This window comes from Lactuca virosa, chromosome 1 (genome assembly GCF_052849685.1).
Source record: "Lactuca virosa cultivar CGN04683 chromosome 1, Lactuca_virosa_CGN04683_v6, whole genome shotgun sequence".
Lineage (NCBI taxonomy): Eukaryota > Viridiplantae > Streptophyta > Magnoliopsida > Asterales > Asteraceae > Lactuca > Lactuca virosa.
In genome coordinates, this window is record NC_136426.1 from 22,842,483 (window position 1) to 22,857,599 (window position 15,117).

Below are 15,117 nucleotides of genomic sequence, written 5' to 3' on the forward strand. Positions count from 1 at the left end.
TATACAACAAATTAAAACCAGGATTATGATTATAAATATATAGTTTGGATGAGTTTATATACATTTTAAAATACTGTTCAATTCATATTTCTTAACATAAACCATGTTGAGATTACAATTTATCTGTATATGTTATACTTTTCCTCTAACAAACTTTAATTCTCTTTTCATTGCTTTTAAGAATAAGAGTTGATATTGGAGTCGGCTAACACTTGCTTTAATTGTCCACTAGAAAAAGAATCTATATAGAGTCGTATATACCCGTTTTAATATTAGAATAAGTTTTGGTTGATAGTTATAGTTAGTAGCTGAAAATTGAAACATGTAATTAGGGATGGGCGGTTGGATTCGGAATGTTATTTGGTTCGGAACCGACCAAACCGTACCGGATCCGAATAAACCTAATACCGGACAAATTAAACCAATACGGGTACATTCGGTTCGGGTATTAATCAGTCTCGTTCGATTAATACCCGAATAAACCGAATAGCATTTACAATATGATGAAGATCCGAATAAAACCGAAAAGAACCGAATAAAGTAAATGTTAGTTTAAAAAAAACAACTTTAACACCCTTTGTTTAGGAGCATGTATCCTATTGAATATATAATCAAAAAGAGCATGTAAACTATGTACACATTAGTTTAAATTGTGAACTACAATCTAGAAAAAAATCGGACAAATAACGAAGATACTAGGACAATTCAAAATTTGCCATAAAATTCTGCAAACATGCCCAAACAGAAAACCGAGCTTCAATACCCCCTGTTTAGGGGGTTTGTATCTCATTGAATATATAACAAAAAATAGCATATAAATTGTATATACATTGTTAAATTGTGACTACAAGCTCAAAAAAATCAGACAAATCAGACAAATAACGAAGACACTATGACAGTTCAAAGTTGCTATAAAATTCTGCAAACATGCTGATTTTTTTCTTTTAAAAAAAACAATGTATAGCTTATTCGGGTTGGTTCGTTTAGAACCGATCAAACAGTTATTCGGGTAATCTGGAACAAAATACGCAAGAACCGAATAAGCCTAAAACACATAATGTAAGTTTTATTTATATATAAGTGTTTTGATAAAATCATGTAAATTTTAAAACTATTAAATTATATAAAATGGTATCCAAATCAATGCTCAAAATGAAACATAATGGCGTGTTCGGCAAAACTAGCTGGTAGCGGGTAACGGTTAGTGGGTAGCTGGTAGCGGGTAGCGTTTGATTTTGGAGCGTTTTGTTGAAAGCTACTCCATGTAGCTTTTGATTTTGGAGCGTTTTGTTTAGGTTAAAAACTAAACGCTCCTGTCGCCGAACGAGGCTTTTTCTTTTTTACTAGCGTTTTCTTAAAAGCTAGAAGCCAGAAGCTCCCAAAGGCTGCATGCCGAACACGCCCAAAAAGTTGAGTTAAAAACTTTTTAAAGTTTTAAATAGCTTTTGAATTACAAGCATCTTGTTTTAAAATAAAATTTAAAATTTGTGTCCCAAAATTTTGTTCTTCAGTTCAATTTAAGAAATGGTGCTACTATATGAACATCTCTCACATAAATCGTCACATCATGGAGGGGGGGGGGGGGTACACAAACACTATTACACTCACATTGAGGGTACACAAAACAATTGGAGGGGTACGTATAGAATTCCCCTTTAATAAATAGTAATAACTAAAAGTCTAAAACCTTCTAAAAGTGCTTCACCAAATATGTCGTCCTTAATGTTTTTTAGTGTCCACTAATCAATTTTAGCGTTACTGTTTTCTAGAAAAGTATATTATCAGTTTTTATTTGAAAATATGATGTTAATATTTAAATCTAAAGATTTTTTTTGAATTACAAAATATTTTACTTATCATCGTACAATGAGTGAGATGACAAACAGACAACAAACTATGCCGCTAAACCTTTTTGTATGATAAAACCAATTCTTTTGAATACTACATCAATAGATCTAGGGATATAACATTGTTATGCATGATCCATTGTACTCTATTAATAAGATCAACCGCATCCGACACGAGAAAACCAAACGTATCAAATGCAAATGGTATGAACACATGTTGATTTTCTATGCACGATTTCTCATGTTTGGTGACCTTGTTTGTAACAGCTTTTAAAGTAGTCTGTCCCGCCGTGAAACCCCCATCCCTCAAGCCCATGAGAGGGGATACCCCTGTAAGGTCCACACATGCGTGTTTCCTTCCAACCCATCCAAAAATCAAAACGTCAGCCGGTCTAAGGGTTGACTTTCTTTCTGCTGGGCCAGTCAAGAAATTCACAAGAGCCTCTTTCTTGGCGGAAACCCCGACACGATATGGTTAGGGATGTTTTGTTTGACATATTTAAGCGTTTATTTGTCGTTAATACATGAATGATCTATGTGTTATGAGATTGTTTGCATGTTTAATATTTCAATCATATGAAATCAACTTCCTATGATCATCTTACATTAATTTGAACAAGAAATACGAGATCGTAAAAATCGACTTCTGGTCACCATCTGGAAAGCATCCCATAATGTATTTTAATGTGTTTTCTGGTGCAAACCAGAAAGGGTGAGCGGCGAAGATGGCAAGGCTTCCGGCCAAACCCATCGTCAAGTGGTTCTCCGTCAAACCCATATTGTCAAAGGCTTTCGGTCAAATCCACTATCTTGTTTGAGGATATATGAAAGTTTGGTGATGGTGGAAATCCGGATTCCTTATGGATCGGCATGTTCACTTTCCGAATTGATATTTCCACCTTATGTCTGGTTTACAGGAAATTCAGTCTAGGATAATCCAAAGGGACACTTGTGTATCTAGGCACAGAAACACAAGCCAAATCGCAAAGAGTTCCGAGTTTCGTTTAGAAAAAGAAGAGTTGTCAAAAGGGTCTTTATACGACTCAAAAGAGGAGCAGTATAAATACATGATAAATTATTGTTGATCTTCTAAATTAGTTATACAAATTTCGAAACTAATGGCATAATCAATGGTTACCAAAATTGACAAGATTTGTCAATCTTACTATAATCATCCACTAGAATTCGGATTTTTTATAAAGAAACAAATTCAAATTTCCGAAGACTTTTTGGAAGATGCCCCTAGGACCCTACAAGGGGGTGCGGCCCCTTGACCATCGCTTTTTTGTTGTACCAACTTATAATTCAATCTTATATATGCATGCACTCTGCATTCACCAAATATATAATACATAGTACAAATGATAAACCACTTAGCTCACATCTCAGTTCCAATTACACAAATATCAAATGACACTAAAATCACCAACAGATCTCAAACCATTTCATTTCTCTTCTAAGTTCTAATAGACTCTCGACACCGAATGACTAACCACATAAAAAATTAAACCATAAAAACAACTATATAATAATTTTATAGTTATCCTCACAATGATATATTTGAACCACAAAACCAAACATGATATTTTGTAAACCTTCTTATCATTGATGTTTGATGATTTACTCCTAACTTGATAATCCCATAGATGAGATATAAAACCGACATGGTTTACTTTAAAATTTTCATTTAATAATATTTAATACATTATAAGATCCGCAGGGTGGGGGAGTATGCTATAAAAAACGACATTCACTGCCCTTCCACACTCCCATAGTCTCATCCAACCAAAAGGAATCCCACCTCAGGCTCAACTGTTCTTCCCCTTCTTCCTCTATATTTTCAACTCCTTCCATTACCACAATCTCAATCTTTATACCATAGGAAAACGAACCCTCTTTCAAAATCTGCTTCCTTTCTCACTATTTTTTTTATAATCTTTCTGTTCATCTTTCTTTAATCGGTTTCTGGCTTCACGTCGGCGAGTTTTGGCTGTGATGGGTGTGAGCACCAGGTGTTCCCATACCTCCCATATCACCGAGATCATCATCACCAGCTTCTTCCGCCACAAGATTTAAACAAAACCCTTCTACAGAATTCGATAATATCAAGTTTTTTATTAACCCAAGATTAAAAGAAAATCGGACCAGGTATCTGATTTTGAAATCCCACAAAAATTTATGGTTGATTGAGTGGTAATTCCTAAGTTCTAGTGGGTGTTCTTTTGGTGTTGAAGCCATGGCAGCTCGAAGCTATCTCTACGGTGGTGCTTCCGGTGGTGAAGCTGAAAGTGGTGGCTCTGTTCTGCTGACAAACAAAAGGGTTCATTGTTCTTCTTCTCTTAACCCTGTTGATTCCTTCTTCGTCTCCCGGTCGTCTCCTTTCCAGGGTAAGATAATTATATCCATGTTGACTTTTTTTATATTGACTTCATTCATGTTGCCTACTTGCAGATCCAATTGTGTGTTGGAAATTATAATTGATAAGGTGTTTGATTGTTTCATGGGGATTTTTTGTGTCCCACTTCTCAAAGTTCTTATCTTCATGATATTTCCACGCCACAATTGAATTCCGTGTTGATTAATCATTTCTATTTGACCTTTTCGTACAATTAATCTGTCTATGACCTGATCAGATGCTCTATGTACCCTATTTTTCAAAAGATTAATGTTTGTTTGCTCTTCTATTGACAAAAATCGACAAAATTTTCGTGTCCCAAGATGAATTAAATGTGGTTCGACTTGCAAGAAGCAAAAATCTTGAATCTTGATGGTTGACTTTTGTGATCAGTATTTAATTTGACCATTAGCTTTGTCGATTTTTCCTGATCTTCATATATAAATGCAAAAAAAAAAAAAAAAAAAAAAATAATAATAATAATAAAATCATGATTTAGATAAATTGGATTTCTAGATTAGAAAGTATCCGACGATATAAAAATCTTGGAAGGTTTCTATCGATCATATTATCGATGTTTCCTTTCAGGTTCTCGATCAATGGTTAGCTTTGAAGATAGAGGGAATGGATCCGGTGGGCAATTTTTTCAGTCATTTGATCATGAAGACAATGGAGATGATGAATACGATGAATACTTTCAGCAGCCTGAGAAGAAAAGACGGCTCACGGTTGACCAAGTACGGTTCTTGGAGAAAAGTTTTGAATTAGATAACAAACTGGAGCCAGACCGAAAGATTCAGCTAGCCAAAGAACTCGGTTTGCAGCCCAGGCAGGTTGCCATCTGGTTTCAAAACCGACGCGCACGTTGGAAGACTAAACAACTAGAGAAAGACTACGATGATTTGCAGGAAAGCTACAATAAACTCAAAGCCAACTATGAGAATCTTGTTAAAGAGAAGGAAAAACTAAAATCCAAGGTAATAAACCAAAACATCAATTACATAATTCTAGCCACTAGGGCGTAGTGTATGTAGTACAAATGGTTCTGCAAAAGTTTCAATTTCAATGTGGATTAGCAGGACCAGTGTTTCAGATTTACATCTCACATGATACTTACATACTCAGGGTTGCTGGTAGAAAAACATTTTTTTTGGCAGAAACATCATTTACATGATTTCTGGAGTTCATGCAAAAAGATTACTTTTCTAGCGGCCCTAAGCTTGCCCACATTGTCATATCCCAAAAACATGATCATGTGAGATGTAAATGAGACACACAATTAGTTGGCAAAAGAATGCAATGCGCACAAGGTGCTAAATCCACATTGGAATTGAAACTGTCATATTGATTCTTCAAGTATACCACCCAGAACCGAACTAACCACTCAATTACATGATTTTGATCATTTTTATTCTAAACCCTAGTCGAATTTTGTTTATAGGTCGGTGAATTAAGTGATAAGCTGATGATTCAAGAGAAAGGAACCTCGGATGCATCGAGTACTAAAAGCCCTTGTGAGCCACAACTGTGTGAACCGGTACTTGAGGAAAATTTATCGAAGAACATGAACCCGACATGCGAGCCCGAAGGGGATTTAAACGTGGTGTTTGAAAGAGGCGATTCATCTTACGTATTTGAACAAGAACAAAGTGACGGGTCGTTGGATGAAGAAAATGATAACTTTGGGAAGATGTTTCTACCATCAATGGACTGTTACACATCGCCAAAGATCGAGAATGTGGACCCACATGCGGCGAACTCTTATTATCTTGGGCTTGCCGGAGATGATCAAGCATTTGGTTTTTGGTCTTACTGAATCAACTCCGTGGGGGCATAACTCGGTTGTTATTGAGGTTCCAGTAACTCTGGAAGGGAAATAATGGCCTGAATCCAGGAGGATTGGTGTTGGTTTATTTTTGTCTGTTGTCTTCTATATTTTTAAAGTTTGTGTTGTCTGGTTTTACCTTTTATAAATAAGTGCCAAATGTTTTTGCATTTTCATTGTAAGTAAATTGCTTCATACTAATATTATTTGTAAACAATGTTACTAAAGTCAACTTTTTTGGAAAACGGTATATGAAGAATCTGTATTTTCTTAGATTGGAGGGAGTGGTGCCACAAAAGTTGCACTCCCTTCGTTGTCACGTAGGTGTTAACTCACTCTTAACCACAAAAATGTGGTTTCATACCACACCCAAGGAATGGTGCCACACTCCTTTAATTATTTTTATTTTTAAATAAATACAATTTTTAGTTTTAATTAAAAACAAAAGATTTCATTAATTAAAAATAAGAACCATTACATTACTTAAAAAAAACATGACATTAAAAAAAATCCTAGGAAATTAGAAAATAAAAAACTAGAAAGCTTAAACCTACAACTTAAAAACACACACACACACACAACAAATAATTAAAAACTTGGAAAACAACTACAAATTAACCATGATTAGCGTAACGTTTTTTCATGTCTTCCTTCATTTACAAAACAACTTGAAGCGTATCCCCGGTCAAATTCGACGTGTCCATCGATAGCACTCTTAGGTCGCTGTCCCTTTGTTTCCGACTCTCTCTATCCGAAGCAAGTTGCAAAAATTTATCCATTCTATCTTTTATGCATTGCACATTCTCGCCCATTTCTTTAAAGTCATCCGATTCCGATGATTTGCCCTTGCCTTTGTTTTTTGTTTTGTCTCTTCCCATTGGTCGCGGGGGGGGGGGGGGGGGTGACACTTGAACGAGATCATCCTCGTTGAGGTCGAAACCAACACGAGCATCCGATGAAGTGTGTCGGATTCAGAAGTTCTTGACCGTTTTGATCCACTATCGATGTGTTCGTTGCTTGTTTTTAGATTTTGCCATTTTTTGTTGCCTTTGAGTAGATTCCAAACTTCAAAAAACTTGAAAGTCTTCTTTTGCTCTTTTTGATAAATGTTAAAAGCTTTCTCCAAAATCACTTCGTCACTTTCGTCGCTTTTCCATTGCCATTTCATGTTGTTATATAAATCGTTAAACAACATGACGTATTTGTTCATCTTTCCCCATTTTGAGTACACTTGACGTTTAGTACGATATGGTTCTAGCCTTCTAGGTTCATTCCTTTGTGGAATCTAGCTCTAACGCGCATCCAAAAACGATCATGTTTTTGGTTCCCTCCCGTCTTTGCGTCCTCTGAAACGTCAATCCATGATTGTGCTAATACTAACACTTCTTAAGGTTCCCACGGTTTAGATTATGCCTTCTCTTTTCATTCATTTCATGGTTGAGAAGGTTGAGTTTGTGGAACAAATTCTGGTTCGGATTCGGAAATGGATATTTGTGGTTGTGGTTGTGATTGTGTTTGTGGAGCAAACTCTGGTTGAGAATCAAAATCAAAATGATCAAAATTTGGGTCAAATTGTGGTTGTGTTTGTGGAAATGGTTGCATAGGGCGTTGTGGTTGTTGGATATGTTGCGGAAAATAGGGAAGCATACCCCCGTAGTTGTAGAAAGGAGGCGAATAAAATGGTTGATCGAGTGGAGGTCTTGGAGTTGTGGTTTTTCTAGTGGGTGTTTTTTGGTTGGTTGGATTTTTGGAGGATGACATTTTTGTGGGTTTTAAAATAGAGAAGATGGTAAAAAAATAAAATGTTTGTGAGTGTTTTTGGTTAATTTAATAAGGTATTTATAGTGTTAGTAAAAAAAAATTGAAAATTGACCGTTTGCAAACGGTAACCACAAGTGACCAATCAAAAGCAAGAAAGAAACGCTCCCTCCGAAGGCCGTAGTGCGGCCTCAGCCGCACCTGGACCACACCCAGGGGCGGTGTTTGCGCTTATGTGGCAAGGGGAGTGCGGCCTAAGCCACGCCCACTCCGCCTGGTCTTAGTTATTTGAGTTGCCTATCAGTGGGTAATCGATCAAAAATGGATGATGAGTACCGAGATTCGTGAAGTAGCCTGAGGCTGGTTCCACCCTAAACAGTCTCGGGTTGGGACTTGACTTTGTAGGAGAGTGGAAATGACTAAGAACCAACGCCAAAAGTATTAGGGTTTTGGGTACCTCCATTATGTGTGACGTGTGTGTGTGTGTGTATATATATATATATATATATATATATATATATATATATATATATATATATATAAGTTATGGAAGTTGGAACGGTAAGTACCTTGTATGTCAAGATTAGGACTCTTGACAACATATGTGTTGTAATAAAATAGGATAATGATCATTGGCTCATCGGCTATACCCTTTACCATATTGGGATATGGAGTCAGCTTGCATGTGGCTGCCAAACATCCCTAACACCTTTTGCATCCCTTTCACCCTTTGCACCTAGTAGTCCTGACATACCCAGAGGAAGTGGTAACTCATTACCCCCTAAAGTCTACTGTAAATGATGTGTCTAGAAAATTTAGTACGAACTTAATTATTACCTAGAGAAAATTATGGATACCTATAACTATATTAATGTCACACATAGGGTGCAATTCGTTCACGCACTTGGAGTTTGGCATGAAGCTCGCTGAAAGCTTATGTGTGAAAGGTATAATTTGTCTTAAGACGATGACCTCCCCAATTACATGCTTGGGTGTGCTGAGGAGGTTGACCCTGACTTTGATCATTTTACTGTGAACTTGTCTAGGATAAACAGATCGAACCTAGAAAAATTTAAGACTAAATGCCCCTATCGAGGCGATCTATGAGGACTGGTCACCTATTTGCGACTTGTCTTGTTGCTAGCAATATGTAGAGTGATTTCTTGCATGGGTTTACCCTATAATAAAAAAGTTTCATTTGTTTACTTTGTAAAGTTGTACATTTAAATTCTTTGATGAAACTTCACATGATGGTGAAGGCGAAGTGAAAAATGTCACAAAGGCAAACAAGCATTGTGTATGTAGGTAATTCCTTATAAGTTCCAACTCCCTCATGTCATTAAGAGTGTTTCCTAGGTATTATAGGAATATCCTAGGGAGACCTTGATGGTTTTCTAGGTTATAAAACAACATATTTACGTAGCAGAAACATAAAACTATTATATGAGCACATGCAACCTAGAGATCTTTGACCTTTCTCATTATAGCAACATACTATGAAAACTAAGAACTAGTCTAGTTATAATCGAAATTTTACATAGATTAGGATACATACCTTTGCAATAATCGAATATTGAAACCCTTTGATCTTCAAGTCTTCTTTGGAAAGCTAACACCAATAATGTGGATGCCTCTAATGGTTCACACCCAATACACTAAAAACCCTAGGAATGATTTGGAAAGAGAGGAGATGAGGATTTTCATAATTCTCTTTGTGAGTATGCTAGAGCCGAAAATTCTAACGGTTAAGGTCTCTATTTATAGTTGGTGGATCTTCAGATTAAACCCTAAGTGGAATGTTATCAAGAGGCTTCCAGAACCCTTCTAGAACCTCTCCAAAACTGTACATCCTAAGAAGGTTCTATAATTGCCTCTCTTGTTTGATTATTAAAAAATTACAATTCAACTCTTGTACCTTTAATTAATTCTAATTAATTCAAAATTAATTTCCAGTTAATTATGATACATACATACATACATACGTATATATATATATATATATATATATATATATATATATATATATATATATTAATTCTTATGACCTTAGGAAACAGTATACTATGGTGTTTCTGAATTTTGTCACCATATTTTCGTAAATTGACGCTTCTGGCCCTTGTCTTTTAACAGATTAGTCCCTCAGATGCTTTGGATATCCGTATTGCCCCCTGCACCGCCTCTTTCATCCAATGAGCTGCACCACCGCCTCCCTCAATTAGTACACTACTTCCAATGTTCCCTAAACCCACCCAATAACCGATCGACAATCGAAAATTGGTTGTTCGTTCTTTATCTTTCTGCAAATTTCCATCTTTTTCCAATCGGATATAGTTCACATACACCGCCTTCTTTTTTCTTCTTTCTTCATTGTTCCGAACCATATAACTACTCGATAGAAAAAGAGAAGGCCAGCTTGATAGGTTAGGAATGTTTGTTGGTTGAGGAACCACTCTTTTCGTCGGAGTACACCGCCTTCGTTACCATTTTCTCCATAATTGTAACTAATACCTTCTACTAACAACAAAATTCCTTACAAGTGCGAATACCAGCACCGATTTCTTCTTTATGTTGGAACAGAGCCTGAGCTAGGGTTTGATTTCAAATTTCGACAAAGCTACATCTTCATTTGGGTATGATTTTGTTTGCATTTGGGTTTACTTTATACTTCCATGTTCATCTGCTTCTTTATTTATGGGATGGATTTGAAAGAAGGATTATGGGGAGATGATTAATAGTGGTCTTCAAGAGAAGGTTTTTTTTTCTTTTGCACACAACTGGAGGAGTGATTGAGCTGATTGATTCTTTTCTTTCTGAAGCAATATCTGATGATTGATTGTGATGGAGATGGTGAGGCCGGTGGCAAACTTGAAGCAAATCGAGTAGATTTAGCGCTTGCCACCTTATCGACGCCAACTTCCAAGTATGCTCTCTTTACTCTATTTTGTCCCCTCACTCCTCTCTTATCTCTTTCTTCCCCTCTGTTTCTGTTGTTTGTAACACGATCTCCTACCTAACGTTCTAGAACCTAAGATCACCGCTGCTCCGAATTAGATTGAATTATTCTTCATCAGTAAAGAATCAACTCATTTCATCTGAATCCGCTGCACGATTTGGTGTGAGTTACTCATATATGGTTACGATTTCCTTCGCTTCTCACTTATGCATTTGAAATTTCAACAATTCAATTTAGAGTTCTTTTTCTGGCGATATGGTGTGAGTTTTTATTTTTTATTTTTAAGTACTTGAACGAATCCAGTAACATATTCAACATATGTGTAATATGATCTTCACAAATTTTGTACAATTATGTTTTAATGAAATATCAGTGTTATCGGATCTTTACAAGTTTTGTATAGCTCTGTTTTAATCCTGCTAGTGTAAAGATGTTAAGCTATTTCAAACTAATTTATATGTCGTATTGTTCTGATTCATAAAATGAAAGACGTACTTTTGACACACATACATAAGTTTATTTTCATCATTTTTACCTTTAGAAAAAGATGACATTGATATCATAAATAAATTTCATCTGGATTACTTCATGTTGCTGCGATTATTAAGTTTAGATCGTCTGCTTCTGTAGCAAAAGGGGGTGATACTGCCTGTTGGTAGCCACATGGCTACTATGGGTGTATGTTCTGTTGTGTTTTCTATGGTCATGTTTATGTAGTTTATAGATCTGAACATAACAAATATTTTTAAATGCTTTTTTGTATGATTGTTACAGGTAATGGTCACTCAGGCCATACACCATTAAGTTAAGAGGCCAATTCAAGAATAGCAATGTTAAGTATAATTCTTTACAAACTTGTACTCTCTATCTTTCACACACATATACATCTAGTTGTTTTTTCAGCTTTAATCCATATTTATCATTCTTTGAAAAGTAAATTTGTTTTTTGAAAGTAGAGGGAAAATTACTGGATGTAATGATAAAAAAGGTGAAGTACATTGTTATTTCTAGGAAGAACATTGTTGACAAGAAGTACGATCCTGTGAATATTGTCAAGTATACTTATAAGGGGAAGACATATATGCGTTATTTTCTTAATTTCCCAAGCATTCATATGTGTAATCAAAATTAACACATATAATTTGATATTAGCAGCACATATAAAGAATCAATGATCACAATTATTGATCAATACATCAATAATTATTCATATAATTTCATTTTAGTCATAATATTCATCAATACAACAACTATTAAGAAAAAGTAATAGGGTCTTAATTTCCCAACTTTCTGGGGTTTCTTGCTGACAGTAGAATAAAGATTTAAAATTTACCCTTATGGGTATTCCTATTTTTTAGATTTAAAAGTCTACGAGTACAAAAAGAAAGATTAGCGAGTTCGTATGGGATTTTACTTGTCAACTAAGTTATACTTTTTTCTGATGCCAAAATTCAATTTTTCTTACTGGAAACTTTAATATGGGCAACTCAGCAGCATAACATCTACAAAAAAAAGTCAAACTTCTGTACTCTGGCCTCTTTATTGATACATATTGGAATAATAATAAAAAAACTTATCTTTTCCAATCTAAATGTTAGTGATTTTATTTTCACCATTTATTTGTGTGTAATTGATATTTATGTAGTATAGAAGTAATAAAGTGATCTAATGCATGGTTGATGCTGAACGCAATGAATGATCATGGACAAGGGGACATTCTACTTGCGGGTCCAAGGGAAGGACCCTTACACTGGCCCAACATAACATGTAGATATGTGAATCACTATCTTTATTGTGTGTTATCAACAAGTTAACAAATTTAAGTACTTTAAACATATGTTGAAGCGTATGAAAGAAGAATTTTCTATGGTACACGACTTCATTGGCAATATAACATCCAGTTTCGTGAAGTTCTTATTTCAGGATTGTGGACAACAAATTGATCAAATGGAGGCCTTATGCTTCAATGTAATGGATTTTAGACTCTATTGGAGGTGTATGATGTTGTACAAGTGATTTAAACCTTGGATTGTTCGATGGAAGCTAAGGGGTAAAACATGTAAGGTTATGTTTCGGGATTCATGCATAATTAAGGATTTTAGTTCAAGATTTTTTAGTCATAAGTATCAAGATAGAATTGTAGAGCTCTTCGATACCTTTCCGTGGATATAAAGATCATTGAAAACGGAGTCGAAACGAAGAAGTTATGGTTGTTTGAAGTTAAGTTGGAAAAAAGGAGTCTGGCATTACGTTACGCGTACACTAGCTAGTACGTTGGGAGTACTAGGCTGAAGGGGACGCATTTTTAGGGTGTTACGCTACGCGTAACTTATTGTACACTAAGTGTACCGTCACAGTGTTAAAATCCTAATTTCGTGATTTTGAGCCCTATTTAAGAACTCTAACCCCTTGGGGTCCTTCTCATCATCAGTCACCACCCTCTTGAGCCTCTAAATCGAAACCCTAGGCCATAGAGCAAATATTGAGCCTTTTTATGTATTTTGGGTGCATTTTGGATGAAAGATAAGTCCAAGCTTGTTGATTGTTGAAGCTCAAGCTTGTGGATCCAGAGCCTACATTGTTTTTCTCAACTCCACAAGGTATAAAACTTGAACCTTAATGATGCATTTGTTAATCTAACTAGTTTTGGGTTTTATGAGCATTTTGGTCCCATAATCTTGGTATTCATGAGTATGGCTTACTCTAATCCAAATGAGTTGTCCTTTCAAACGTTTTTGGGTGCTTTAAGTCATAAAAATGTGATCTTGGTCCCTTTCTTCCCTCCATGCAAGAGTTATGATGCTTTGGTTTGTGTATTAAGTTAGGGTTTTGGTGTGTGGACTCCTTCAAGCCATGGAAAGTCATAAATTTGGAAACTTTATGACTTAGAATATTATTGGGGACTAGATTTGAGCTTTAGACGTGAGATATTAATGGAATAAGCACTTAATGAAGGACAATGGAACTGGTCGGGTATGCTGGGTGTACCTGGTAGCACGTTGAATATACTAGGTTAGATCCTGGTAACTAGGAAAGGATCTACTACGTTGAGCGTAGTGACTGAGTATGCTAGCGTACTCAGTCTGTGTTGACCTCTTTTGACTTTTTGACTTTTTGACCTTGACTTTAACCAGGAATATGACCAAGTTTGACTTAAGGGAATTTTGTGTATTTTGAGCAGTAGTTTGAGATTAGGTCACTGTTTGTTGTATAGATGACATGTAGAGTTGGCATTTGGAGTAGCATTCATTTCTGCTATCTTTCAGACTGTGATGTGAGTTTTCCCCATTGTACTTGTGGGTTGAAGGCACCAATGTTGGGCCACAGGATTATGTGTCCTAGTATATTGGATTGATGTTATGTTGGTTATATGATATACTGGTAGATCTGTATGATTACCTGTGTTCACTGAGTATGTGTTAGATTGGTAGATCTGTATGATTACCTATGTTCATTGAGTATGTGTTAGACTAGTAGATCTGTATGATTACATGTACTTGTTGGTTATTGATTGTTATTGTATATGTCGACATGTTATGGTTGGTTGGGTTGAGGCGGTCCTGCTTTGTGTTGAATGCCAAGATACACGAGGTGGTCTGGATTGACTGAAGGCCCGAGAGGCGGTCCAGTCAGGCCGAAGGCACGGAGAGCGGTCCAGATAGGTTGTAGGCCCTGCGAGGTGGTCCAGTCAGGCTGAAGGCTCATATATGCATGATGTTAGCTATATGGTTGTGTGTGGTACTTTGGGGGAACTCAGTAAGCTTTTGCTTACAATTTAATTGTTTTAGTTTCAGGTACTTCAGAGGACAGGGGCAAGGCGAAGGCTTGATCGTGCACATCCTTCTTATTTGATGATATTTGATTTTGGGATACTCTCATTCACGATTATAACTTTTGGAAACTATGTTCTATAAACATTTATGGTTTTTGGCTTGGTTTTGTAAACGAAAATTTTACCTTGATTTCTGGGATGTTACAGACAGTGTGTTTAATACAAATACAGCTGGAAAAGGACATTTACAGAGGCTCAAAATGACGGACCACATTGATGTTAAAACAATATTATTTCTAATGATATATCTCTCTATCAAGTTGACAAGTTCTGATGTGAGGATCATGTAAGCTTTCTTCAGATTATTATTATTACTATTGTTACTATCATTATTTATATTAACTAGGGAATTAAGAGTTTTTGTGTTGTGTGTATATAAAGGAAATTGTTTTCAAGTTACAAATTTGATTCAGACAAATAAAATTCAAATAATACGGTGGATAGATATTACTATTAGTTAAAAAATATTGTTTTGTGACAGACCTATAACCTGATTTTAACCAATAA

General features: G+C 35.8%; 1 protein-coding gene across 2 annotated transcripts; it reads left to right on the plus strand.

Annotated features, from left to right (window-relative positions):
* The first annotated feature begins 3,631 nt into the window (after nt 1-3,631).
* On the plus strand, nt 3,632-6,237 carry LOC145143825 (homeobox-leucine zipper protein HAT5-like). 2 transcript variants are annotated; one of them, XM_079074836.1, is made up of 4 exons: nt 3,709-3,995; nt 4,082-4,234; nt 4,831-5,219; nt 5,684-6,237. In XM_079074836.1, exons 2-4 carry the CDS (start codon nt 4,084-4,086, stop codon nt 6,056-6,058), a joined length of 915 nt encoding a protein of 304 aa, XP_078930962.1. In that variant the 5' UTR covers nt 3,709-3,995; nt 4,082-4,083; the 3' UTR covers nt 6,059-6,237. The 2 variants fall into 2 exon arrangements, with proteins under 2 accessions (XP_078930955.1, XP_078930962.1); XM_079074829.1 differs by having other exon boundaries at nt 3,632-4,234.
* The last annotated feature ends 8,880 nt before the right edge of the window (nt 6,238-15,117 follow it).

What these genes read in the sequence shown, in the direction of transcription:
- LOC145143825 (XM_079074829.1), top strand. Translation starts at nt 4,084, where the DNA reads ATGGCAGCTCGAAGCTATCTCTACGGTGGTGCTTCCGGTGGTGAAGCT. An exon ending in CCGGTCGTCTCCTTTCCAGG is followed by an intron (nt 4,235 to 4,830) that starts GTAAGATAATTA and finishes GTTTCCTTTCAG; the next exon opens with GTTCTCGATCAATGGTTAGC. An exon ending in AGGAAAAACTAAAATCCAAG is followed by an intron (nt 5,220 to 5,683) that starts GTAATAAACCAA and finishes TTTTGTTTATAG; the next exon opens with GTCGGTGAATTAAGTGATAA.